At 42.3% G+C, this 27,371-nt stretch overlaps 1 protein-coding gene across 5 annotated transcripts in view; it reads right to left on the bottom strand.

The window, feature by feature from the left end:
* Window positions 1-27,371, bottom strand: part of CAPRIN1 (cell cycle associated protein 1) — an 80,890-nt gene that overhangs the window by 46,809 nt on the left and 6,710 nt on the right. For all 5 annotated transcript variants that reach the window (XM_007067962.4, XM_037900006.2, XM_037900007.2 and 2 more), the window contains exons 3-4: window positions 15,247-15,309; window positions 10,742-10,828 (exon numbers count right to left, since the gene is read on the bottom strand). In XM_007067962.4, coding sequence (XP_007068024.2) covers window positions 10,742-10,828; window positions 15,247-15,309 — 150 coding nt within the window. The remainder of the gene's footprint in view (window positions 1-10,741; window positions 10,829-15,246; window positions 15,310-27,371) is intronic.

Below are 27,371 nucleotides of genomic sequence, written 5' to 3'. Positions count from 1 at the left end.
ATGCGGATTCCCTTGGGTGAATCGTACAAATCTTCGGTGTGCCGGCTTAAACTGTAATATGAAAATAGGCATCCTGGAGGTCAAGGGCCGAGAGACAATCTCCTTTCTCTAATGCCAGAATTATCGCAGATAAGAGTCACCATTTTGAAATGTCATGTTCTCACAAATTTGTTGCGTTTTCCCAAATCCAGGATGGGTCTCCACCTGTCGTTCTTTGTCTGAGCAAGAAAATAAATGGGAATAAAACCCTCTCCCCGTGTTGAGATGGTACAGGTTCCACAGCACCCAACTGTACAAGGTGGTTTATTTCCTGTTGTAACAGGTGCTCATGACAGGGGTCCCTGAAGAGGGACGGGGAAGGGGAGTGGGTAGGTGGGATAGAAATAAAAGGGATGGAATAACCCTTCTGGATAATCTCTAGAACCCATTTGTCTGTTGTGATGGTGTTCCAGACAAGATAGTATGGTTACAGACTGTCTCCAAATGGGCAGGAGACTAGATCTGGTTCCAGAATCAGAGAACGTGGAGGTCTCGTGCCCTCGACCACACCTTCAAAATGATTGTCTGGAAGTAGATGGTTGAGACATTGAAGGCTGATCTTAATTCTGCCAACGTCTGGTCTGTCTTTGTTTAAGTCGTTGGTCATTCCGTCTGTGGGGTTGAGAGTATGGGCAGCCTGGCATCTCTGGTTGTAAAACTTGCCTTGTTTCTTTTTGTTTGCAGGTACATATATGCTCAGGGTTTGTAAGGTCGCCTGTGAATCCTTTAAGGTGTGTAAGGACACATCGGTTTTGTCAGCAAACAATTTTTGACCCTCAAAATCCCCAGTGGATTGGACTTCCCTGGGGAACCTGGAGAGGTGGAACCAGGATGCACGGATGTAGTGATGGACTGTGCTGCCGTGTCTGCAGAGTCAAGAAAGGCTGTAGGGCTGTCCTGCCCCTCAGAGATGTTTGCCTTATACTATTCCTTTTTGCCATCAGGTAAACTTTCAATAAGGTGGTCAATGGATGATTACCTGTTTTGTTCATTCCCTCTGGGGCACCTGGCATTGGCCACTGTCGGAAGACAGGATACTGGGCTAGATGGACCTTTGGTCTGACCCAGTATGGCCATTCTTATGTTAATTCCAACATTTTGTGAAACAGATTATGTGTGTACTTTGCCAGTACAGCCAAATAATTGGCTATGTGGAACTGGAGTGTGATAGAGGAGTACGCTTTCTGACCAGAAAGGTCTAGCCTTTTCCAGTGCTTATCATGCAGGGTAATTCCGGACGAGTGGTGCTTTTCCCCTTTGGTTGACCACATCCACCACCAGCGAGTTTGATGCGGGGTGGGTGAATAAAAACTCAGCCGCTTTTGCAGGCACATAATACTTTCTGTCAAACCTCTTACAGGAGGGAGGGGCTGTGACAGGTGCCTGCCAGATTATTTTTGCAAGGTCCATGATGGCATCATTAATTGGCAGTGCTATCCTTGCTGTTGGGGATGCCTGGAGTATGTCCTGAGCTAGTGAAATGTCCAGAGATTCAGCTACCCTTCTGAAGAGTCTTGAAAAGATTTGAAATCATCCCCCATAGTGGGGGGTAATAACATTATTGTTTCATCTGCTAAGATGAGATGTGAGTGGTTGGCAGGGTGTCACCTTCAGCTGTGTCCTCAGGCTCCTCAATCTCCTCTTCTTGTGTCTCTAAGGGTGCTGGGACAGCTGGTGAAGGGGACTGTGTTGTTCTAGACCTCGGTGGGTTAGGGGGCCTGAGGCTTTGGGCCCTACACATAAGGCTCAATGTTTCTCATGGAGATCACAGATTCTGTTATTTTCCGTGACTTCTGCAGTGGCCCGTGCAGCTGGCTCGGGAGTCGCCTGAGCAGCTAGGGGAGCCCCTGGGCCAGTCACGCTGGCTGTTGCTGGGGCAGTCTTGGGGCCTCCTGCAGCAGGAGTTTGGGTGTGGGGAGGGGCTCAGGGCTGGGGACTGGGCCCATGCTTACCTGGGGGGGGCCCTCTCCAGAAAGGCGACAGGAACTCTCCTCCCTCAGCTCCTAGCTCCATGTGCTGCCTCCACCCGCAGGCACTGCCCCCGCAGCTCCCATTGGCCACAGTTCCCAGCCAATGGGAGTTGAAGAACCAGAGCTTCGTGGCGGAGTGGAGGCAGCATATGGAACTAGGAGCTAGAGGTTGCTGCTTCCCAGGAGCCAGGTAGGGAACCTGCCCCAGCCCCGTGGCCCCCCTCCCAAGTTTTAGTAAGGGGTATATAGTAAAAGTCATGGACAGGTCACAGGCCGCAAAGTTTTGTTTACTGCCTGTGACCCGTCCATGACTTTTACTAAAAATACCCGACTAAAACATAGCCTTACCTATACATTGCCCACGGATCCCAGTGTGGCCAGTCAGGTGGCAAGGGTATAGGAGGCGGTGTCTAGGGCTGCCCATACCAGCCCCGCATGTCTGTACAAGTTTGGTGCTGAGAGGGTCGAGGTTTAGATGAGGAATGGCGAGGAGTGTATATTACTTCCTCATCCTCTTCTTCCTCATCGCAGGAGAGAGGCGGGGCTGATCCACAGGGAGTGGTTACCAGCCTTGGTCCTAGTCTCACTGCGGTACCACCGGTACCAAGTAGGGGAGTTCCAGGCATGGAGGCCACCAGCAGGTCTGCATGCCTCATGAACTGCTGCGGAACCGCGAGGCTCGGTGCCAGGGACAGCATCATGCACTGACCAGGAATTAGGGTCACAGCTGTTGGTGCCGACAACTTGGAGCTGTGCTGAATAGGTACAGCAGGTGGTGCCATCGTAGTGCTCAGTGCCAAGGTTTGATTTTACTGAGTGCACCTCCATTAGAGCTTGCCCGCACAGGGTCTTCAACTCCTCGGGACATCTCAGTACTGGACGTTCCTGGTGCCTCACTGTCCAGCGCTCTCGGAACCAGGCAGATTTCTCATTTGGAGATCGCTTTTTTAAGGCAAGTCTTATTGTCAAGATGAGTGCAACCGCTTTTTGGTAGCCTTCCTAGGAGCAGGCTCCTTAGCAGCTGTTGAAGTAGATCCCTTGTCAGACGCTGCCACTGGCGACCGTTGGCCAGGAGGTGTCCTGGACTCGGGGTCAGAGGCAGGTTTGATGGATTTCTCCATCATCAGGAGCTTCAGTTGGAGATCCCTGGCCTTCCTTGTCCTGGCAGTCAATTTTCTGCAGTGTGGACACTTTGGGGTAATGTCCGCTGCCTTGGTGAGAGACACACACTGAGCGTAGTAGTCAGAGACCGGTATGGAAAGTCTGCAAGTCAGGCAGCTTTTAAAGCCAGATGAGCCAGACATGCCTGAGACCGTGTGAGTCCTTTGGAGAAAGAACAGGGATAACCCTGTTTTTCTCTCCCTCCCCCCTTTTTTATTTAAGGCAATAGTCAAGTACCCACTGGGGAGGGAGGGGTAAAGAGGAAAAGGGAAAGGTTTTTTTCTTTAAAGAAAGAAATATATAAACTAAAATATAAAGGGCAAAGGGGTAGGGTAGATAACTACACCTAAACTAACCCTATCAGAAACACCACAAGCTATTAAGCTTACCTGAGATAAGAAAAGGCACTGCTGTCGCTCCGACTCAAGCCAAAGGCGGTAGGGAAGGAAGTGGGGGACGGTTGGCTGCACACCACTATGTAACCGCTCGGAGTGGTGTTAGATGGCTACGGCGCATGCTCGGCCCACCGGGCACTGCTACTACAAATCCCCGATTACAAGTGCAGGGTGTCAAGTCACCTAACGTGGAACACCCAAAAGGGACACTCTGCAAAGAACCCCTACCTTCTGGTGGACATGCACCTCACATACAAGAGGAATCTTTTGACCAGCACTCAATTAGGTTTGCACTTGAGCCTTGCATGTCCTCATCATCCCTCCCCCCTACAAGTATATAGGCAGAGCAGCCCAACTGTCTTTCAGTTCTTTCACTGAAAAAGTCAGTAAATATGGACTTTGAAGGAGCTATGTAGGAAAGCAGGTATTGGGATCCATCCAGACAAAACTTCTTGAAGAGCCACAGTATACTGTAAATCTTCTTTGAGTCTCTGGATCCTACTTATGACAGCCAGACCTTTCACAGCCTTATCTAATGCCACAAATAAATTGAGTGATTTCCCAAACAGTTCTCTTACCTAAACAAAGAATAGCTCTGGAAACAACTAGAGCATGGAGCTGTGCTTCTCTCAGGTGTGTGGTTTGGGGAAGTTGACTGTGTAAGTGAAAAGAGATACCATGCTGGTGAGGAACTCAGGGTGGGGTCTCAGTAACACCTTATCCCAGTGAAAAACAGTGTAAGGGGTGTCTGTCATTAGTTCTTGAATTTTGCTAACTATCCTGGCTGAGGTTATAGCCACGAGAAAGGTGATTTTGAGACTCAGATGAAAAGAGCACTTGGATAAGGGTCTAAAAAGAGATTCCACAAGAACTACATTAAAGTCTCAGGACTGAGGAGACTCCCAAATGGGAGCAATAGGTGTGAACCAATCCTTTTAGAACTTTTGAAGCAATGGGATGAGAAAACACTCGATTTAAATGAGAGAGTCATTGTGAAACGGCAGCTAAATGGACCGTGAAAGAACTGATGATGTGGCCGATAACCTGAGTTGGAGAATATAATCCAAAACCTTGGGAATAGAAGCTTGCAACGGGTCAAGACCTTGTTGTGAAGTTCAGATGGAAAATCTCCTCCATTATGATCTGTACACTGGTCTCAGGGTACGTCTATACAGCAAAGAAAAACGCACAGCTGGCCTGTGCCAGCTGATTCCCGTTTGCGGGGCTTAGGCGGTGGGACTGTTTAATTGCTGTGTAGACTTCCAGACTCAGACTGAAGCCTGGGCTCTGATACTCTAGAGCCCAGAATTCTACACAACAATGAAATAGCTCTACAGCCCCAGGCCCCAAGAGCCCAAGTCACCTGGCACTCTCCAGCTGCAGATTTTTCTTTGTTGTGTAGACATACCAATAAAGAGCAGGAGACCTTCTATGGGTATCACCTGGATTTCTATGGAACAATCCATCTGCTCTGCTCAAAGAGTTGGTTGAAGAGATGGGGGATCTGGGTGGGAATTTGTCCTCGATTCTGAGATATTAAATCTGACGGATCAGGAAGAAAAGTCAATGGCTGTTTGGACAGATGCAATAAGTCTGGGAGCCAATACTATCTGGCCCAATAAGGGGCTATCAATATCACTCTGGCTGCATCCTGCCTTATCCCCCTTATGACTTTGGGCATCAGGGGTATGGAAGAAGATGACCTTGAGACCAAGAGATGAGAATTTACTTGTCAGAGGAGATTCTAGTCATTGTCACCAGAAGAAAGACAGTTCTCAAAAAGAAAGTAAAGAGGATAAATTGAAACGGGGGGTGAGGGGGGTAGTAAAGAGTGTGATCTAGTGGACAGGGTACTGGACTAGGACTCTTGAGACAGGGGTTTTGTACTCAGCTTTAATGACTGTGGACAAATCATTTCACTTTTGTGCCTCTTTTCCCCCTCTGGCGCATTGTCTGTTTAGACTATAAGATCTTTGTGGCAGTGACTGTATATATCTGAACAATGCCTAGCATACTAGGGCCTCACTCCTGGTTGGATATCTAGATGCTACTCTAATACTAGTCACTCACAGCAGCTGGCTTAATGCTTGTGCGAACCCATTAACAGTCTATCTGGCAGTAGAAGGTCCTAAAGCAGCAAACACAAATATGCTTTTGACAGTAGTGTATAAATTTCTGCCTATGAAAATAAAACATTTGCTGAGATGCTGTCAGTCTTATTTTTAGAAAAGGCTGACTATATGCGATATCGGAAATATATTCTCTTCTTAATAGGAAATCAATGTTTGACACTTCAAGGTGGACCTGGGATCGTTTCCCTCCTCACTATCTCACCCAGGAAAGAATCCCAGATCTCGAGCTTCAAAAGGGAGCTCTTCCATCTCTCTTTCTATATGACTGAGGAGACCAAAGCCGCTCAATCAAGCAACAGCTGTAGCTACAATAAGAAGAGCCATATATGAAGCTTCATAGGTATCTTTCATACAGTATTTTACCACTTGACTTCTGGCCTCTGTTGCCTCCTTTCCATTGTATAAAAATAGTATTGTCCTAGGTTAGAAGTTATACTAAGCAACGTGAGTGATATTTTGTCACTTTAATCTACAAGATATGGCACCTATTAGGTAAGCATCCTTCATCCAAGCATCTAAAGCATGTTTGAGAGTCTGAGAGAAGTAATTCTGTAACTACAATGCAGGCAACCATTAATCTCCTTTTTGTCAGATTTGGCATCTCTGTGGAGATGTTTATTCCTTGAGAATCATTTCTCTAACAACTCTAAAACTTCCTTAGCACTAAACTTCTAAATTAAGAAGAACTAGTCCTAATTGGGGAAGAAAAATTGAGCTAGAAGGCGGCATCTGATTTGTTACTCCGGAACCGACTCGCTCTCAGAAACCAGCTGATCAAAAACTGAAAGAGCACAAGACAAGGCTGTCAGAAGAAGAAAGCTCTTGATTGCTGAGCTTCACATGTGAAAAGGTAGAGTCCCAATGCAAATGGGTAACTAGGAACTGGCCCAAAAAAGCCTGAATGGCTCTGGCCTGGTCTACACTACAGTTAGGTTGACAGAAGGCATCTTATGTCGACCTAATTATCTCAATGTCTACACTGCAGCTTTGTCCTGCCGATGTAAGTCCCCTACTACGTTGACATAACTCCACCTCCACAAGAGGTGTAGAGCTTATGTCGCTGTAGTTAGGGTGACTCTGTGTAGACACACACTTATATGGGTTGATAGTGCTAGTCAATTTCACAGCTCCAGAGCAATGAAACTGACAAGAAAGAGGGGCACCTAGAGGTCAGTGTCCCCTGGGCTGCTATCCCCCACTCCTGGGGAGGGGGGGGGGGGAGGGGAGGGAGGGGGAAGAGGACAAGAAGCCAGGGCAGCTTCTCTCCTCCCCTCCCACCCCCTGAGCTGGGACCAATGGCTGTCTTGCCCATTTCTGGGCTCCATGGTGGAGCTGTGAAATTGACATGGCTGCCTGGCTCCCAGCAGGGAGTGGGTAGGGGGGTGCACCAAGAAGCGCAAGGCAATTTTCCCCTGGTTCCGGCGGGTAATTGGGAGCCCAGGAGCTTGTGGAGCAGCCTGGCTCCCAGTCAGGAGCTGCCAGTGGAGCTCTCAGCTCCTGACATTGCCCCTCTTCTCTCCATGGAAGCCCTCCCGGTGAGGACATGCACCACCAACCCAAGGAGGGTAGTGTGGACATGAGTAATTACTGCAGTAGCTCTAGGTTAAGGTAATATAGGTCGACTTAAGTTTTTAGTGTAGACAAGCCTTTACACTTGAATCAAATATAGGAACTTATATGTGGCATGTATTGATGCCCTTCTGGAACATCAAAAGACACCCTTCTGTGTGCAAACTCAACATGCTTCCAAGTCTTAAAGACACACAAATCTGATGTGCTTACACTGATTAAACAAAATTTTGCTGTTTTTATTTCTCTTCTCAATCACTGCTCTAGCTGCTTTATTGTGTTTAAAAATGTGCTATGCTTCGAAGTGGTTAATCCTGACGCATGTGTTCAGCTCAATTTGTCAATGCAATATATTGCTGGGGGAATTCTGCCCCACTCTACGTTCCCATAACTCATGTCCCCTGCAGACTGCTTTGCTTTACTTCCTCACAGAAAAAGGACTTTCTGACAGGGGAAGCAAGAGTGGTCACATGTCCCTCCTAAACAGCACAGGTGCTAATTTTGGGCGCCTGGAACAGCCAGCAGAGCATTAAATCTCTGCGAGAGGGCAGGGGGCACAGGTGTATTTGCCCCAGCCAGTGGCTCCTACCCTTCAGTGGGCTCAGCTGCTAGTCCCAAGTGGGCTGGGGGAGGACAGAATCTCCTCTTCCCCTGCAAAGAGCAGCTGGGGCTGTATCAGACATCCCCTGGTTGTAGGAAGTTCCACACCCCTGCCCACCTTCTTCCTGCCCTCACTGCTCCTCAATCACAGTTGGAGGGATCACTGCACAGGGAGCTGTTCCCCGATCCACCCAACCCCCATGCATCTGGACCCCCTCACTGAGCCTCATCCTTCTGCACCCAGACCCATACCAATCACCTGCAATCGAACTGCAACTCCAAGGAGCCCCCTTGAACCCAAATCCCCCACTGACCCCCACCCCTGCACCCAGACCATCCTCTGCTGAGCCCCTGCACTCAACCCACCAAGCCCCGCACCACTCCAATGAGCCCCCACACACCCCAACCCCCACCCTCCCCATTCCCCCAGTACCTGGACCCCTCCCCCCACTGAGCTCTCCTGCCAAGCCCCATCCCTCCACACCCAGACCCCTCCCCCCGTTGAGGCCCAAACACTTCATCTGGATCTCCCTGCAGAGTCCCATTACCCCTGCACTCAGAACCCCCACAACTAGCCTCCATGCATCCAGATTCCCCCACACTCACACCCCACTGAACCACCCTCACCCAGATTGCCTCACACAAAACCCTCGCAATCCACATCTAGATACCACCACACTAAGCCCCCCATCACACTTGGATCCTGCCTGCCCAAGCCTATTTGCCCACCCTTGGTGCGGAGGAGCAGGCCCGGCCCTTGCACTGTGTCAGAGTCGGATGCAGCCTCATCACTCCGCACCTGTGGGACGCTGACTTGGTTATCTCCCAACTCCATGAAACCAGTGGTCTGTGCTCCCCACTGCCATGCTGGAACCTCCACATTTATTTATTGACAAATAAGATTTGCAGAATTTTAAAATATTGTGTGCAGAATTTTTATTTTTTTGGTGCAGAATATCTATGACTGACGAGGTTTAGTACACCTTGCTATGGTGGAGGCAGTAGGCAGAGGAAACAAAGAGAGGAAGTTCACAGGATTGGAAATTTCCACACATCCAATGGAATTTCCAATAAAATTAAAATGTTAAGATGTATGAAAATAAGTATTAATAGTTTATCATTGTTCATTAGAAGATTATTTTAACCTATAAACAACACTTGAACAAAGAATCTTCACTTTAGTCATATCCAGTTAACTTTAAGACTCAAATTTTCTTTTATGGGAGCCATGTCTTATCTGACTTGACAACTTTCCTGTATTCGTATGTCCTCTTGGAGTAATAGGGTTCACTCTCAGGCCTGGATTACACTACAGAGTTAGGTGGATGTAATGCAACTTACGTCGCCCTAACTCTAAGCATCTACACTACGCCAGTGGTCCTGCTGATGTAAGTCGCCCACAAATTGACTTTGCTACACCTCTCATGGAGGTGGAGTTCTTAGGTTGATGTAGTTAGGCAACGCAGTGTTCATGTTGGCCCCACAGCCCAAGCCATCAGCCCTGCCACCTCTGGCTGTTGGCCCCACGACAGGAGGGCTCCAGCTATCAGTGCCACCAGTAGTGTAGCTGGGGGGGGGGGGAAGGAAGGGGCAGTGACCGCTCCCCCACTGAGCACAAGTGGCACCTTGTCAATGTCTTGGTGCCTTTTAAATTTTCCCCTGTTGGGGGAACAGAGGGAGCGATCCAAAAGAGAAAAAGGCACCACCCACTGCGGCGCTTTTACTCACCCGGTGGCGCTCCGGGCCTTTGGCGGCACCTCGGCAGCAGGACCTTAACTCGCTTGGGGTCTTCGGCAGCACCTCGGTGGCGGGATCTTCAGTGCTGCCGAAGACACCTGGAGCAAGAGAGGGCCTGCCGCCGGAGCACCACTGGATGAGTAAAAGCGCCGCAGTGGGTGGCGCCTTTTTTTTTTGGATCGCTCCCCTTGTTCTTTCCACCTGGCTACGCAGCTGAGTGCCACACAATGCAGTAATTACTGCGGTAGCTGTTAGTTAACCTAACTTAGGTTGACTTAATTTGTAGTTTCAGAGTAGCAGCCGTGTTAGTCTGTATTCGCAAAAAGAAAAGGAGTACCTGTGGCACCTTAGAGACTAACAAATTTATTTGAGCATAAGCTTTCGTGAGCTACAGTGAATGCATCCAAAAAGCTTATGCTCAAATAAACTGGTTAGTCTCTAAGGTGCCACAAGTACTCCTTTTCTTTTTAATTTGTACTGTAGACAAGGCCTAGTTTATCTGAGGCAGAGACTATAATTTATTATGGCCTAGCGGCCTAGCATAAGGGGCCCTGCAACATAAATATTAAAAAACACTCAGCCTTTGAACAGAAGCCTAAATATATCTGTGGCATCCCTCCTGCTTCCTTTTTAATTTGTTGGTTTATGACAATTTTACTGTTACTGAACTGTTTTTATGAACAATTTTACTGTTGTATACCACTCATGTTATGTGTTCAGTGGATTGTGAGGCATTTCATTATTTTTGGTCACATTTTGTCAAGTGCTTTAAAGGCCTCAGAATTCAAAATAATACATTAATTTTTTCCATGCTGTTAAGCGCTACAGAAAATCTTTTAAACAAAGACCTTTTGAGCTCAACTTCTTTTAACAGGAAACCAACTTGCTATGACAATATACTGAACTGGGTCTGAAATACTCAGAAAAGAGTAAGTCAAAAGTTTAAATGCATCCTTATTTTCAGACAAGTGTTTAACATGTTGCAATTTAAGAAGTCAAATATACAAAATATATAACGTGCATTATGTTCTTTCCAGATAAAAAGTAATTTTCAATATCACTTACTATTTGTAGAAAACAGTTTAGTTTTTTCTATTTCAACTGTTAGCCTGCCTCTGATTTTCAATCCTTTACTTACATCTTGGCTCAGAGCCATGAAACTCCTCTGCAGTTCTTTAGCAAATTCCAGGTTATTCGTGACTTCCTGGTACTTAGACACTGCATCCTTGACAAACAAAAAATTAAAGCGACACTTGTTACAAATCAAGAGATATGCACTTTCAAGTGATAACTTTCTGCATAAAGCACTGTCTTGCTCTAAAAATAAGTTGAGCATCTTTAAACAGTAATGAGGGTTTGATATTTGAGGCTTCAAATATATTGAGTAGAAGAGACATGCAAATGTTTGAAGTTTTAAGGACTTAGCTTTCTGGAATAAAGGGGCCACCGTGCATGTGCACATGCACGAGAGAGTTGTTTTAATATTTAGTTTGATTACTCTATTTTAGTCAACTAAAAATGGGTCAAGTGTCATGAAAACAAAAAGCAACTCCTAGAAAGTCATATGCAAAACAAAACATTTTGAAGACTAACCCAGGTAAGACTAACCTACAATTAATGCAGTCTAGAAAAAGGGTGGAAAGCAGGATGGATAAAAATTGAGGATTTTAAAGAAAAAAGCAAAAATCTGATATTTAATTTAATACATATTTCTTTTTAGAAATAACCTTGTTTAAAATTAAATTTTAAATAACCAACTATGTTAAGGCCTACTTTTACTATAAGAAACGGTTACTTACTGTAACTGTGGTGCTTTAAGATATGATGCAGATGTGTATTCCACTTAGGTGGGTGCATGCTTAAGTGGAATACATGCCTACATCTACGTGAAGATGACTCTGGGTTCAGTTTAGTTAGCAGGTGAAGAGAGAATATTTTCTTCATTTGGACTACTTCATTCAAAATTGAGAAACTGGAGAGCTGAAAAAGCAGGAAAGTTCGTTTTCCTCTTCCAAATTGTGAATAAAAACCAAGTGGGAGAGGAGGAGATCTACAAATTCTAAAAACCTGAAGGACATGGGGCCAGATTTTCAGAAGTTATTTAAGTACATAAGATGCAGCCATGTGACTAGTGGGATTTAGATGCCCAACCTGCTTTGCAGGGTGGATTAAAACAAAAAATTAAAGTCATTTAAAAAAAAATTAATTTAAATACATTTTTCTTTTTAAAAGTAAACCTATTTAAAATGAAATCTGAAAACAGATATGTAAGGACCTGAACTTTTATAATCTCTTAAAACATTTAAAAAAATATAAATATGCTGAACCCATAAGCCTCTATCAAAAACATTAAAGGCTGCTTGTCTATTTAAAGAAAGAACCAGCAGGAAATCTTTTGAGGTCAAGCTTTATAAATATGGCACAATAAGCGAGCCTAAGTAACTTGGAAGACTGTCACTTTCATGAAACATAGGCGAGCAGGAACTTCAGCTCCAGTCACTTTTAACGTAGGCATATTTGAAAATTTTCCCAGGCTGACCTGAAAATCATTTTAATTCACTGACTACAGTCAATCCCTCTGTTTTATAAATCATTCAGTTGTAAAAAATGTGAAACGTTTTGATAAGACAAGTTTTATATCCAAAACATTTAAAGTTGTCTCACTTAATAAATATACATTTTATGCACCATTTCGTGTTTAATTAAATTTCAGTTAACATCCTAATGCAGCTTGACATGAATCATGAGCAAAGTTATCTTATAAATAAGCAATATATCATTCACCATTTTCTAACATTATATATATATATATATATACACACACACACACACACACACACACCCCCCCACTTAATAGGAATCTGAAAATATTTGTATATAGTTACATTGTACCTTTCTAGGTAGCAAAAGGATGTATCAAATCTAGTGTAAAGGCTCTATTTAGACTCTCTCTTTTGAAAACAACAAGTACAAATGGAAAAGGAAATTAAAATTGATGTTAAATCAAGGCACTTGGTGATTAAAAAAATCCATCTACCCTGCTGCACAGGCACTTCTGAAACCACGCACACCCAGACCACCCCTTCCCCCACCCCCTCCATCACCTATCTGCATCTTTAGGCATTGTGATCACGATGGTGGCAATATGTCCATTCACTAATAATAGTTAAAACTTCCTTCGCTGAAAAATCAGTTAATTCTAAAGGCAAAGCATGTCTTATGAACTTTTTCTTAAATATCCAGTGCATTTAAGATAGTTTTATTTAACTAGTGAAAATAAATTTAAAATGCTCTTTTTGTATTTTTAATATAATTTCAATTTGCATCCAACTGCAACTTGACAAATCCCGAATAAAAATTTATCTGGCAAATAAGTGTGTCATTCACCATTTCTGATTAAATGATGAGCTGTATAATTGCTTAAGTAATTGGTGGGCAGACATAACAGATCCTCTAGGTTAGCAAGTAGTACCAAATGTAGTGCAAATGTACACTGAATTGCAAATCAACATGTTTTAATGTTTATACCAGTGAGAATTAACTTTTTCTTAATAACTAAATACAAATGCAAAACATTTGCTTTTTCATTTGCTTGCTAATTTAAATAATGATTAAGATTATTTTTTAAAGCAATACATCCTGGTAGACAATTTCCTTCCCAAGCGATTTTAAATATTTGCTCACATCTTACATTTATATTCCATCATCCCCTCCACCAAAACCAGGCCAGACTCCTGCAAAACTCTGAAGTTCTACACACAAGTCTGGGGAAGGAGACAGTAGACAGCTGAAATCCCTGTTGGGGTAGTTAATGGTGGTGCATTCTTCATGAATTATGATTTTGCTAGCAGAGATGTCTCTCTCAGGGTGTAAGAATAGAGGGTATTATAATTGGTTCCTTTAATTTTTCCACTCCCTTGCTTTTTAAGTTCTTTTAGGCTTATTACATAGAGCTAGCTTAATAGACACAAGGCAGTGTTTGTGTAATTAGGTTCCCAGGTGGTTTGTTTTAAAGATAAGTGATTTTGAAGATCACTGCCACTCAAGTGACTCAGAGGCAAAACCCTGAAAACTAAACCTGGATATTCAGTGAAGTAATGGCACCATTCACAGATAGGATCTTTACAAATGTACTCATTCCAATATTAAATAGCATGCTCTTCATGAAATTCTCTCATTTCCTCAAAAGCTCCACTCCTGATTATGAACAGCAACAGAGCTAGCTGAACATTTATGAACAAAAAGCATTACTAGATGAAAGATTTTCCCCCAAAAGTGAAAATGTTCATTTTTTTTTTTTTAAAAACAGAAAATATTTTAAGTACCCCAAAAAATTTAGCCTCTACAGTTTAGTCTTTGGTTATCTTCATATTCAGTCATTGTCTTTTGTCAAGTAGCCAATGCGGTCCACAAGGTGGTTAGCCTGTGTGGCCCAAGCGATCAAGTGGCCCAGTCAACTGGCTAACCCATTTTTTCAAACTGCTCTACTTAGCACTTTCATGAACAGGATTTTTGACAACCCAAAAGGATATTTAGGCTTTAACTACACTATGCACCTTTTAGCGACACAGCTTTGCCGCTACACCTGTGCCCCTAAAAAGCTCACAGTTTAGCTGCCGTTTGTCAGCAGGAGAGCGCTTTTCGTCAGTAACATTTCTGTCGTGACAGGGAGAGGGAGTTAAACACCCCTGAACAACAAAAGTTTTGCTGACTAAGTTCCAGTGTAGACAAAACCTTAGATGACAATCCTGTTTTAGGAGATTGTTCTGCTAGGTCAGCAGCTCTGGTTCAGATCTAGGTCTTCATCAAAGCAGCAGCAGCTGTTATGCTGAAGACCTGTTCTTTAACAAAGTTCCCCTTCTTTTGTAAAAGATCTTCTAATGCAACAAATCCTCCTCAAGTAGCTAACTCCATGTATCAGGTTAACCCTCAATTCCGGCCCAGAGAACATTAATGGGGCATGTAAGAAAGGTGGTATTCTACTCCTCTCTTAAATCATACCAGGCAGCTTTCACATATTACAAAAACTGAGATCAAATGTAAATCATATTTTCCCTCAATCAGCTATAGCACATAAATTAACATTGACCGTAACTTAATCCTTATTTCATCTTGTTAATTAACCAATTTATATTAGCCGAGAGATCTAAATTATCACTACGCACAAATTGTACAGTTTGTATGTTTTAAGATAGAAGGGTCCAAAACATTATGGCACTAAAAATGTGAATTTGGGGAGCCAACTTTTAACTGATAGATTTTCTTGAAACTCCCCCAAAAATTCAAGTCTGATTTTGAGATTATGTGCTGAACTTTCGGTCATTACACTGTTTTCCTAAAAAGAGGCTGAACTCTTGCTTTAGGTGTGAAACAGAACATAACCTTAAATTATAACACCACCACAGATAAACAACAGCACCATTGAAATTTAAGTCAGTTTTCACCACAGTACACTAACAATTGTGAACCTAAATAAACAAAAATACCAGCACACAAATATATCCTTGTAGCTTTTCAATCTATCATCAGTATAGCTGAAGCCAAATCTACTCAGTTATTTTTAAATTTGATTTCATATTTAAAAAAAAAAAATCAAGCATTGACAGCCTGCTAGAAGAGATTTATGGAAGTTTCGATTTTTACCAGTTGATCTTGATTAAGGCGCTCTCCCTTGTTCATTCGATCCTGGTAATCATCGAGTTTGCCCTAAGGGGAAAAATAAATGCTTTTATGTTTTGGGTACTACAAGTCATAAAGAGTTAACCACAACAGAAGCGAGAGTTATGTTACGGTTCCTCCCATGTTTGTCACAATACCTATTTTACATGAAATTACACTAACACAAGGTGCAAACGGACATGATTATGAGCTTTGTATGTAAATACCTGAACTCATTTTACATTTAAAAATACACTTTTACACGGAGGAAATATTTTAATCTCACTTATTCTGTTACTATAATGCACATCTTAGTGACCTTTCTTGAAACTAACAGAAAGTTACTTTGCATCAGCACTGAAAGTGACCTGCAAAGAAACACAACTAGGTGTGTGTGCCCTGTTTAGTTTCATGGTGCATAAAGACAACACAAAGCTTTCTTCATTTTTGTTTTTCACACAGACTACTCAGGGTCTATCTGCTCTGGGAGACTCTAAAGAACAAGAACCAGAGAAATACATCACAAGTACCATGAAAGTGAAACCTAATTAACTGGGAGGAGGCAATTTTTATTTATGCTGTTTAAACATTTATTTTCGCTAACATTAATTTTCCTAATATTTGGATTCAACACCTCCCCTCCAGTTATGGGCTGAGAAAACTGTCAATCCACATGTGACTTTATTAAGTCCTCAAGTAAACCATGAAGGACCAGACCAGACTTAACATTCCTCATATTTAATGTAGGACACCTCTATACATCGAAGACACACAGAGCGCACACACATTTTCTTTTGCTGGTGACTTAAGAGTTAAGTCAGATAGGCAAATATCTTCTAATTCCTTTGTGTTCATTTCCTGCTAACCCAAAGAGTGAGGAACCAAGCTCAGCCCTGAACTAAAAATCTTATGCACTGCACTAAACGGCCAGAGATGTGACTCCAAAAGAAATGAGACTCCAAAACCAAGCTTGGTAAAGTCAAACCAATACTCTTCAAAAGCAAAATATTTAATGTAGTTAGGTAACTGCTTACTGTCCCTTATCACTTAGTTTATAAAACAAAAATCGTTAAAGTACTTCCTAAATTTGGTGTGGGCAAACTACACCCACAGGTCGTATCCGGCCCGCCAGCTGTTTTAATCCATCCCTCAAGCTCCCACTAGAGACCAGGGTCTGGGGCGTGCCCTACTCTGGCACTCCAGCAGGGAAGCAGGGTCAGGGGCCATTCCACATGGCTCTTGGAAGCAGCGGCATGGCCCCCTTCCAGCGCTCCAGACGGGGAGCAGGGTTGGGGGCCGTGCCACATGGCTCCCAGAAGCAGTGGTATGCCCCCCCCAACCCGGCTCCTACGCATAGGGTCAGCCAGGGGGCTCCGCTCTGCACACTGCCCCCACACCAAGCACCGCCCCCGCAGCTCCCATTGGCCGGGAACTGCAGCTAATGGGAGTGCAGGGGCAGTGCCTGCGGATGGGGCAGCATGCAGAGACACCTGGCTGCACCTCTGCATAGGAGCCAGAGAAGGGACATGCTACTGCTTCCGGGAGTCGCTTGAGGTAAGCACCGCCCACAGCCTGCACCCAAGCCTCTCCCTGTGCCCCAACCCCCTGCCCTGTGAACCCCTCGGACCCAGCCCAGAGCACCCTCCTGCACCCGAAACCTCTCATCCCCAGTCCCACCCCAGAGCCCAGACCCCCAGCCGGAGCCCTTGCCTCCCCCCCGCACCCCAGTCCACCACGCAAGCCCAGAGCTCACTCCCGCAACCTGAACTCATTTCTGCCATGCCCCCCCACCCCCCTCGGGAGCCTGCACCCCCAACCAGAGCCCTCACCACCACCCCCCGCACCCAACCCCAACTTTGTGAGCATTCATGGCCCACCATACAATTTCTATTCCCAGATGAGGCCCTCGGGCCAAAGAGTTTGCCCACCCCAACCTAAATGATAAACGAGCCATGTAATAAACATATTTATCAAATATAAAGAAATGCCTTTATTATTTGTCAAAAAGAAAACTGCCATAATAGAGCTAGAAGATGATAAAAATGGTCGACAAGGGTCAATATTTCAAAGTGCAGTAATTTTTAGTTGCATGTAACTCAAGTCAAATGGTAACTTCTCTTCAAACTTCAAAAATTCCCCTTCTGCCTTTAAAATTAATTTAGCAATTCTTAGAAAAAGGTAGTCATCCCAAGACAATTACAGAGACCTAAAATAGTAACCAGTTTTTATTAAAGATGTTTGTAATTATGGATTCAACACTTTAATCTACACTAATATCTTTACCAATTGCTATAAAACTTTGAAGACTATGAAAATTTACAGATATTAAACGAGTGCTTGCCCACACAATTCAGATTAATGTTTGTGAAATACAACACACTGGGAAAGATATTGCCTTGAACAATCAAAATTCAAGTCAAACTTTTTCTTTCCTTTTTTTCTTTTTCTTTCTTTTTCTTTCTTTTTTTTTTTTTAAAAAAAACAACCAAGGAATATCCTGATAGCCATAATACCAAAAAGACCACCACAAAAACACAATTTTCTTTTGGGGGATAATCACTGCAAAGAATATTCTAGTTACAGGTTATAGTCTGTTTATTTTAAAGTACAGGGCTTTTTAGTTTTAGTCACCTGTCAGTTGTTCTTAAAATTGGGAGGTCACATATCTTGGGAATATAAGATTAATACTACACAAAACTATTTTTAGTCACTTGAATTTAAGGGTTTATTCATGTGAATCAAAATACAGTTCTGAAAAGTTAGTCCCAAAAGGACAAAAATTTCCAGTGAGTGTTTCCCCCTTTTATATTTTGTCACTAACCCTACTACTTAGCGCTACATCTGTAGGTAACCCATGATGGAACTTTTGACACCAAAGGATTTCTCTGTCTTCACTTAGAGACAGGCAGTGAAGCCAACATTGGGATACTGGTTTTAAATCAGCAGCTTTAGCAACCCGAGGACCCCCATTTTGATATAAAAATTTTCACAGACCCAACCACACCCCAATACCCCCTCCCCACCCCACCTCTTCCCACCCCTCACTCCACCCCTGCCCCTCCTCTTTCTGCCCCCTACCCACTCCTCCTCCTCCTCCTACACCACTGAACAGCTGTTCCCTGGCACGCAGGAGGCACTGGAAGGGAGGGGGAGGGGCTGATCAGTGGGACCTCCCTGGATCCGCGGACCGCAGTTTGAAAAATGTCGCTTTAGATAGAAGCACTGTAAAAGGTAATACAGGTTAAATCTTAAAATTTTCCTAGCTCCATTTTTAATACCATCTGAGGCTATTATAACTGGAAAAATTTTTGAAATTTAATTTATTTTTCAGTGACTTTCAAAATTTTACTATATTTGTCCATGGAACTGTTTCCATTAGAATTCTAAAAATTGACAAACATTTGATTTTGTTAAAAAAAAAAAACAACAAAAAACACCACTACTTGTTTTTACTAGATGTATGTTTTGGGCTAATGATGACCTAATAGTCACTTTAAAGTTATAAAATACTGGGGAAAGGCCTGTTGGATCCAACCTCATAACAGCAAACTTGGTCTTAAAATTCTATTGCTTTCAAGTCTACATAGACCTAAAAGTTAATGTATTCATATATCTGGAATTTTCATTATTTCTATATGACTGAGCATATTTCATGAAGTTCGCCATGAAAAGCTGTTTGGAGATCTGGATTCAACCTACTACTTCATGTCCTCTCAGTTTTAAATTCCAGAGTAAACTAAAGGAATCACTAATAGTAACCAAAACAGGAAGGCACAAAGGGGGGGCGGCGGCGGAAAAGGTCTCTGGAGTAGAAAAACTAAAGAAAACACCATGGCATGATTGTGTTCTAGGTTTAAATGTTTCTTTAATCATCATTTGTTGACAGTGACAACATTCTGATTGAAAGATAAAACAGACAGTGAAAGTATTTGACCAAAGTTTCTGAAACAATTCACTTTGGGAAATTGAGTGTAGAAAAGTTCAGCCCAAAGGATTTAGTCCAGAAAGCTGTGGGCTTGTGAAAGTAAGGATAACATGCAAACTGCTATGTAAGATAAAATTACTGACAGTGGTCCCAGACAGAAAGTTACAGCCACTCATACTCCAGCTATACCTTTTAAACTAAGTCATCCTCTGCCGAAACAGCCCATTTTACTGAAAACTCAACAATTAAAAAAGGTAGACAAAAGAGCTACCTTTTTCACCTTTCCATAAAAAATAAATCGTTCAACATTAGCTTTTTCACAGAAAATTAATTCTCCAACTAAGGATTTCCTGAACTCTCAATAATGTAATGTCCCTGGCCAAGTGTTTGATTTGGGCAACAGCTAGCAACCCGAGTATCCTGGTCAAAGTAAACCACAACAATGGTACACAGTAGGTGAGGTGGTTACCAACAGATAGATCGGAAGATACTCTGATGAGCACTAAACTATACCCAAAAGACCATTAGCCAGGCAGAGCAAGCAGCAAATGTGTTTTACTCCTAACAGCCTATCACCATTTAAGAGGTAAGCAACTGTGTTCAGCACTAGCTCAAGCTTCAGGATGCAGCCCTCTTAAATAGAGCATTGAGCACATTACAGTTAGCCTAGTCCAGGGGTGGCCAACCAGTGGCTCCGGAGCCACATGCAGCTCCTTCTATAGGCACCGACTCTGGGGCCAGAGCTACAGGTGCCAACTTTCCAATGTGCAGGGGGGTGCTCAACCCCTGACTGCCACAGGCCCTGCCCCCACTCCACCCCTTCCTGCGCTCTCCCCCGAAGCCTGCCATGCTCTTGCTCCCCACCAGAGCCTCCTGAGCACCATGAAACAGCTGCTCAGGAGGTGCGGGGAGGGAGCGGGCACTGGGAGCGGGGTTGATGGGGGGCTGCTGATGTATTACTGTGGCTCTTTGGCAATGTACATTGGCAAATTCTGGCTCCTTCTCAGGCTCAGGTTAGCCACCCCTGGCCTAGTCAGTCACACAATGCACGTTTGACGACCTAAAAAGTCTGCCATGAACCACGATTTAAATTTGGCAACCTGGCTTTCTTTCAAAAGAGTTTTAACTATTAGAAACAAAGGTTTTTATACAGGCTTCTCCATCACAACAAACTGGAAAAAAAGTCATTCCTGTTTAATATTACTTTCTCAAAGCTTCCAGATATTTAGTATGTTTAGTATATTTAGGTGAAGGCAAAGGAAGGCAGCCTTGCCCTCTGCAATGCAGCGGACGAGCTACTCTAAATGCACATTATCACAAACGAGATTCTAAACGCAGAATAAGTGTTACTTCTTTGTAGTTGTAGACATACTCCAGAAGGTCACCTACTGCATTAGGCTAAGATACTACTAGAAAAGAAAGAGAAAGGTTTACAAAATGACACCTTCGTTTACTCTGTTAACTGACATCAGCAAGAAGTGCTGTAAAATAACTGCTGTAATAAATTTTTGCTTAGCAGCCCAACTGCAGTATCCCCGCAAAATGAGATGTTTTACTGATTTTTTCCCTGTACAAGCTTATCCAATGTTCTCACACAGAATGTGCACTCTGAAGCACGAACAGCAGAAAAATTTAAGAGGAAAGTGAGTGGAAGAGTGATCCAGTAAACAGGTCACAGGACACAGTCATCAGATCCCAATTTTAGTCCCTACTCTGCCATCAACCCACGGTGACCCTGTGAGATGTGATATAAAGCTTGGATGATCAAAGGACTATACTGAACAACGTGCCAAAGAATGGATGTTTGGGACTGTACATATGAAATGGATTTCCTAGAAATAGCTCAAGGGAGGTGAATGTAAATTCCTTAAGTCCAGCTACCCAAACCCCATTCTTTTGAAGATATGTCCTGAGCTTCTATCTGCTGATCACCTGTAATACAAGGTCAAAAGCTAAAGCTGTATAAAGGAAAGACTGAACTAGTTCTGGTTGTTCTGGTTCTGAATCTAAAACTGTTGTGAACTTACTTCTACAGGGAAAACCCAGTTGTGGGTCTTGAAGGACTGACACCTACCAGAGTTTGAGGCTGGAGTGACCTCTGGTAAGCTTTAAGCAAGCATGTAGGTTCTATTGTTAATTTAATTTTTTTTCTGAAATACTTTTACTTTAAGAATAAATATGCTTGCTTAGGAAGACCTGTGTGGTAATCAGCAATTGCTGGCAAGTAAAGTGCAGATGTTGGCCAGTTTAGGCAGTCTGGCTTGCTGTGGATGTGTAAACAGGGAACTACACAGCCTGAAAAAAACCCTGGTCAGGAGGGAGAGACCTGCAGGTCTCCACCCAACAAAGGTGACAGCTGAGGAACCAGGAGCCTAGAGTAGATGCCTTGGTGGACCACGAAGGGGAAAATACAAGTGCAGCTGCCCTGAACTGAGACAGACAAAGTCTGACTGGTCTGTTTTAATACTGAGTTTGTTGGCAACTACAAGGTTTAATTTTCATTCTGAGCCATCATCCTCTTTGATTTCACTTCAACTTTTCTCAAGCAAATTCCTTTTGGGCTAAAATTTTCCATGCTTGGTCTTGACATTTATTTTTTTAAGTAAAACTATCTCAGTCTTTTCTGAGTTATATATTTTCTGACTGGCATTGTTTTGTAATTCAGATAGATGAAGTCAGAATATTTAAAGAAAAGGAGTACTTGTGGCACCTTAGAGACTAACCAATTTATTTGAGCATAAGCTTTCGTGAGCTACAGCTCACTGCATCCGATGAAGTGAGCTGTAGCTCACGAAAGCTTATGCTCAAATAAATTGGTTAGTCTCTAAGGTGCCACAAGTACTCCTTTTCTTTTTGTGAATACAGACTAACACGGCTGCTACTCTGAAACCTGTCAACATTTAAAGAGTGACTTGTTATATAGTCACTATTCAAGAGGGAAAAACTTGACTTTATATTAAAGAGTTTATGAACAAATGTTTGATATTTTCATGCATGTGCTTTAGAATGTTCCCCAACTCACTGCCTCCTCAATTGTGTCATCTAAAAGATCTAGCACCACAAAGGCATCTTGAAAGTGACTACAAAGCACTTTTTCCCCATTCTTAAAAAGAACCAGGAAAATTAAATTCACACAAGCATTCAAGTGATATGGAAGTTGAAACTGAGCACTCAAAACTTCAGAAATTCCAAGAGGTACTGTTTTCCCCTCATCCACAACTTGGCTATGTCACATATAGGACTATCTGTTCCTATTTTCCTTGTACACAATAAATAGTTGATCACTCTTATTTAATTTGTACTCTAAAATAGATAGGACATGCAACAGGTCACATTATAAATCCAAAAGATAAAATATTACTATGATATTAATGTGCTCCTGAATTTTCAGCTTCAACATTGCATTAATATAAACATCCTTGTTTCTTATTCAGAAATTAAGTATTTAGAACTGGAGGATTTTCTCAATGTACTGTATTAAAAAATGTAAGTGAGCTCTCTCATGTAAATCTGAGTGTCGAGCACTTAACACAGCTTTATAAAGAATATCAACAAAGACATTAAACTGAATATTTACCATCATTTAAATTAGGGCTGTCGATTAATCGCAGTTAACTCACATGATTAACTCAAAAAATATTAATCACGATTGAACTTCTTGTTCAGCCAATCGCTAAACAAACTAATTTGTTTACATTTACAGGAAATGCTGCTGCCCTCTTCTTATATACAATGTCACCAGCACGACACTTTTGTAGCCAGCATTGCAAGGTATTTACATGCCAGATATGCTAAACATTTGTATGCCCCTTCATGCTTTGGCCACTATTCCAGAGGACATGCTTTCATACTGATGATGCTCATTAAAAAAAGTGTGTTAATTAAATTTGTAACAACTCCTTGGGGGAGAATAGTATGTCTCCTGCTCTGTTTTACCCACATTCTGCCATATATTTCATGTAAAAGCTGTCTCGGATGATGACCCAGCACATGCTCATTTTAAGAACACTTTCACTGTAGATTTCACAAAACGCAAAGAAGGTACCAATGTGAGATTTCTAAAAATAGCTACAGTACTCGACCAAAGGTTTAAGAATTTGAAGTGCCTTCGAAAATCTGAGAGGGATGAGGTGTGGAGCATGCTTTCAGAAGTCTTAAAAGAGCAACACTTAGATGTGGAAACTACAGAACCCGAACCACCAGAAAAGAAAATCAACCTTCTGCTGGTAGCATCTGACTCAGATAATGAAAGTGAACATGCATCAGTCCGCACTGCTATGGATGGTTATCAAGCAGAACCTGTCATCAGCACGGACACATGTCCCCTGGAATGGTGGTTGAAGCATGAAGAAACATGAATTTTTAGCACATCTGGCACGTAAATATCTTGTGATGCTGGTTACAACTGCGCCATGTGAACCCCTGTTCTCACTTTCATGTGACATTGTAAACAAGGAGGCAGCATTATCTCCTGCAAATGTAAACAAACTTGTTTGTCTGAGCGACTGGCTGAACAAGAAGTAGGAATGACTGGACTTGCAGGCTCCAAAATGTTACACTGTTTTATTTTTGAATGCAGTTTATTTTTATTGATAGTTCTACATTTCTAAGTTCAACTTCATGATAAAGAGATTGCACGACAGTACTCGTATTAGGTAAACTGAAAAATACTATTTATTTTGGGTTTTTTACAGTGCTAAACGAATCATAGAATGTCAGGGTTGGAAGGGACCTCAGGAGGTCATCTAGTCCAACTCCCTGCTCAAAGCAGGACCAATCCCCAATTTTTGCCCCAGATCCCTAAATGGCCCCCTCAAGGATTGAACTCCCAACCCTGAGTTTAGCAGGCCAATGCTCAAACCACTGAGCTATCCTTCTCCCCTAAAATTCTCTTCACCCCAGATGGAACTCGAACCAACAACCCCTGGCTTAGGAGGCTAATGCCTTATCCATTAGGAAATCTCAAAATCAAAAATATAAAGTAAGCACTGTAAAAACAATGAGGAGTCCTTGTGGCAACTTAGAGACTAACAAATTTATTGGGCATAAGCTTTCGTGGGCTCAAACTCACTTCATCAGATGCATGGAGTGAAAAATACAGTAGGCAGGTATAAATACACAGCACATGAAAAGATGGGACTTGCCTTACCAAGTGGGGGGTCGCTGCTAACAAGGCCAATTCAATCAGGGTGGATGTGGCCCATTCCCAACAGTTGACAAGAAGGGGTGAATATCAACAGAGGGAAAACTACTTTTTGTAGTGCTAACGAGGCCAAATCAATCAAGGTGGATGTATTCTGTGTTGTAACTGAAATCGATATATTTGAAAATGTGGAAAACACCCAAAAATATTTAAATAAATGGTATTCTATTATTGTTTAACAGTGCAATTAATAACGTGATTAATTTTTTTAAAATTGACAGTCCTAATTTAAATGTAAAATCTCATTTTATTTGAATTGGTTTTTAAGAACATTATTTGTTTACACCATTAACTGGAAATATCTAATATCTTAGGTGAATAAAATCACTCTTGAATATGCAAGGCAACACATGTATATGTCTTAACTTAAGGATACTGGTGATTTACCCACTAAGGCCTATTAATCTTACTGGGAATTTAGTCAGTAAATTATTTGTGCATTGGTGACAGAATATACCTAGATATTTTGTAAGTCTTCCTAGTGGATGAATTCCCTATTGCTAGCAAATTTCAGTGCTGAAATACTAATACAATGCATTGTCTACAGTATTTTTATTGCAATCTGGACATCCCTAGTCTTCTATCGATACAATCAAGCCAACATGACCTGCACTTTTGTTTTACCATTCTACTTGACTTCTCTAGCAATACTTACCACATGCTTTAGAGCAGTGGTTCTCAACCAGGAATATGCGTACCCATTGGGGTCTTCCAGGGGTACATCAGCTCATCTAGATATTTGACTAGTTTTATAACAGGCTACATAAAAAGCACTAGTGAAGTCAGTACAAACTAAAATTTCATATAGACAGACAATGACTTGTTTATACTGCTCTATATACTATACACTGAAATGTTTCAGAGTAGCAGCCATGTTAGTCTGTATCTGCAAAAAGAAAAGGAGGGCTTGTGGCACCTTAGAGACTAACATTCATCTGAGCATAAGCTTTCATGAGCTGCAGCTCACTTCCTCGGATGCATTCAGTGGAAAATACAGTAGGGAGATTTATATACACAGAGAACACTGTAACGAGAGTGATCAGGTAAGGTGAGCTATTACCAGCAGTGGGGGGAAAAAAAAAAACTTTTGTAGTGATAATTAAGGTGGGCCATTTCCAGAAGTTGATAAGAACGTCTGACGAACAGCGTGGGGGGCGGGGGGGTTAAAATATGGGAAAATAGTTTTACTTTGTGTAATGATCCATCCACTCCCAGTCTTTATTCAAGCCTAAGTTAATTGTATCCAGTTTGCAAATTAATTCCAATTCAGCAGTCTCTCGTTGGAGTCTGTTTTTGAAGTTTTTTTATCGAAGAATTGCCACTTTTAGGTCCAAAGGATTGGAGTGTTCTCCGATTGGTTTTTGAATGTTATAATTCTTGATGTCTGATTTGTGTCCATTTATTCTTTCACATAGAGACTGTCCAGTTCATTGGCTGTAGCTCACGAAAGCTTATGCTCAAATAAATTTGTTAGTCTCTAAGGTGCCACAAGTCCTCCTTTTCTTTTTGCGGATACAGACTAACATGGCTGCTACTCTGAAACCTGTCACCTTAAGTGCTCACTCTCGTTACAGTGTGTATGGTAACACCCACTGTTTCACGTTCTCTGTGTATATACACATCTCCCCACTGTATTTTCCACTGAATGCATCCGATGAAGTGAGCTGTAGCTCACAAAAGCTTATGCTCAAATAAATTTGTTAGTCTCTAAGGTGCCACAAGTCCTCCTTTTCTTTATACACTGAAATGTAAGTACAATATTTATATTCCAATTGATTTATTTTATAATTATATGGTAAAAATTAGAAAGTAAGCAATTTTTCAGTAATAGTGTGCTGTGACACTTTTGTATGTTTAAGTCTGATTTTGCAAGTAGTTTTTAAGTCAGGTGAAACTTGGGGATACGCAAAACAAATCAGACTCTTGAAAAAGGTACAGCAGTCTGGAAAGGTTGAAAGCCGCTGCCTCAGCGCACGTCTATACTACAAAGTTAACGTACAGCCACTGCAGTAATTACTTCAACTGTAATGTCCACACTATGCTCCTTCTGTCAGCAGCGCGTGTCTTCACCAGAAGGGCTTGAACCGATTTAACTAACAGTGTGGGACACTGTGGGGCACTGACAGCCTGAGCCTCACTGCCCTGGGCTGTCAGCCCCAGCGCAGCAACAGGCCATGTAAACAACTCAGTGTCTACACAGACACTGAATCAACTTACAAGCTACCCCTTTCACAGAGATGGAGTTACTAAGTTGGTGTGGTGGGCAACTTACATTGGCGGGAGGGGCATTTTAGTGTAGATGCTTACAGACGGAAGTCGACGTAAGGGAGCCTTAGTGAGTTTTACTGATCTGAGCTACCTCTTGTTCATTATGAAAGTACAACCTTAAGTGGCTTTCATAGTCCTTTAAATACACACATTTAGTCCAGCCAAAAGGACTCTTTCAGTCATCAGTAGCTTAAAAGATCATATTTATGTTTTGACTCTGGATTAAGAGTCATCTAAAGGGGGAAGCAGTCCAGAGAGCTGGATGCTCTAAAATGTTGTGGCAAACACATGCTTCCATCAAAGGCAAAAAGTCAGCAAAATTACTTACACTGGTAATTAAGATATTTTGCCCAATGCATAGAAAAGGAGTCTATTTTCTCTTCAGTGAGCATATATAACTAGTTAATAGAAGTTATATCAACCATTGAGAGAAATAACTTCTATACTATTTAAAAAAATCTAATAGTTATAAATGAAACAATGAGATCAAACAAGGAACTAGTGCCTCCAATTTTTTTTTTTTTTTTTAAACACGGGTATGAGAGCTTAATTTTGAGGGTTGGAGCTGGGACTTAATATGTATCCAAAAATCAGTATATCCATGCTGCCACTTGGAGGTTCCAACACAAAAGAATTCAGCTGTGGTTTCACATAGTCTGCCTCCATTCACAATTTCAATGCAGAAACCTCCAATCAGATTTATGAGAACTAATT

The sequence above is a fragment of the Chelonia mydas genome, chromosome 6 (assembly GCF_015237465.2).
Source record: "Chelonia mydas isolate rCheMyd1 chromosome 6, rCheMyd1.pri.v2, whole genome shotgun sequence".
Classification (NCBI taxonomy): domain Eukaryota; kingdom Metazoa; phylum Chordata; order Testudines; family Cheloniidae; genus Chelonia; species Chelonia mydas.
Note: the sequence above shows the minus strand (reverse complement) of the source record. Positions and strands in the feature narration are given on the sequence as shown.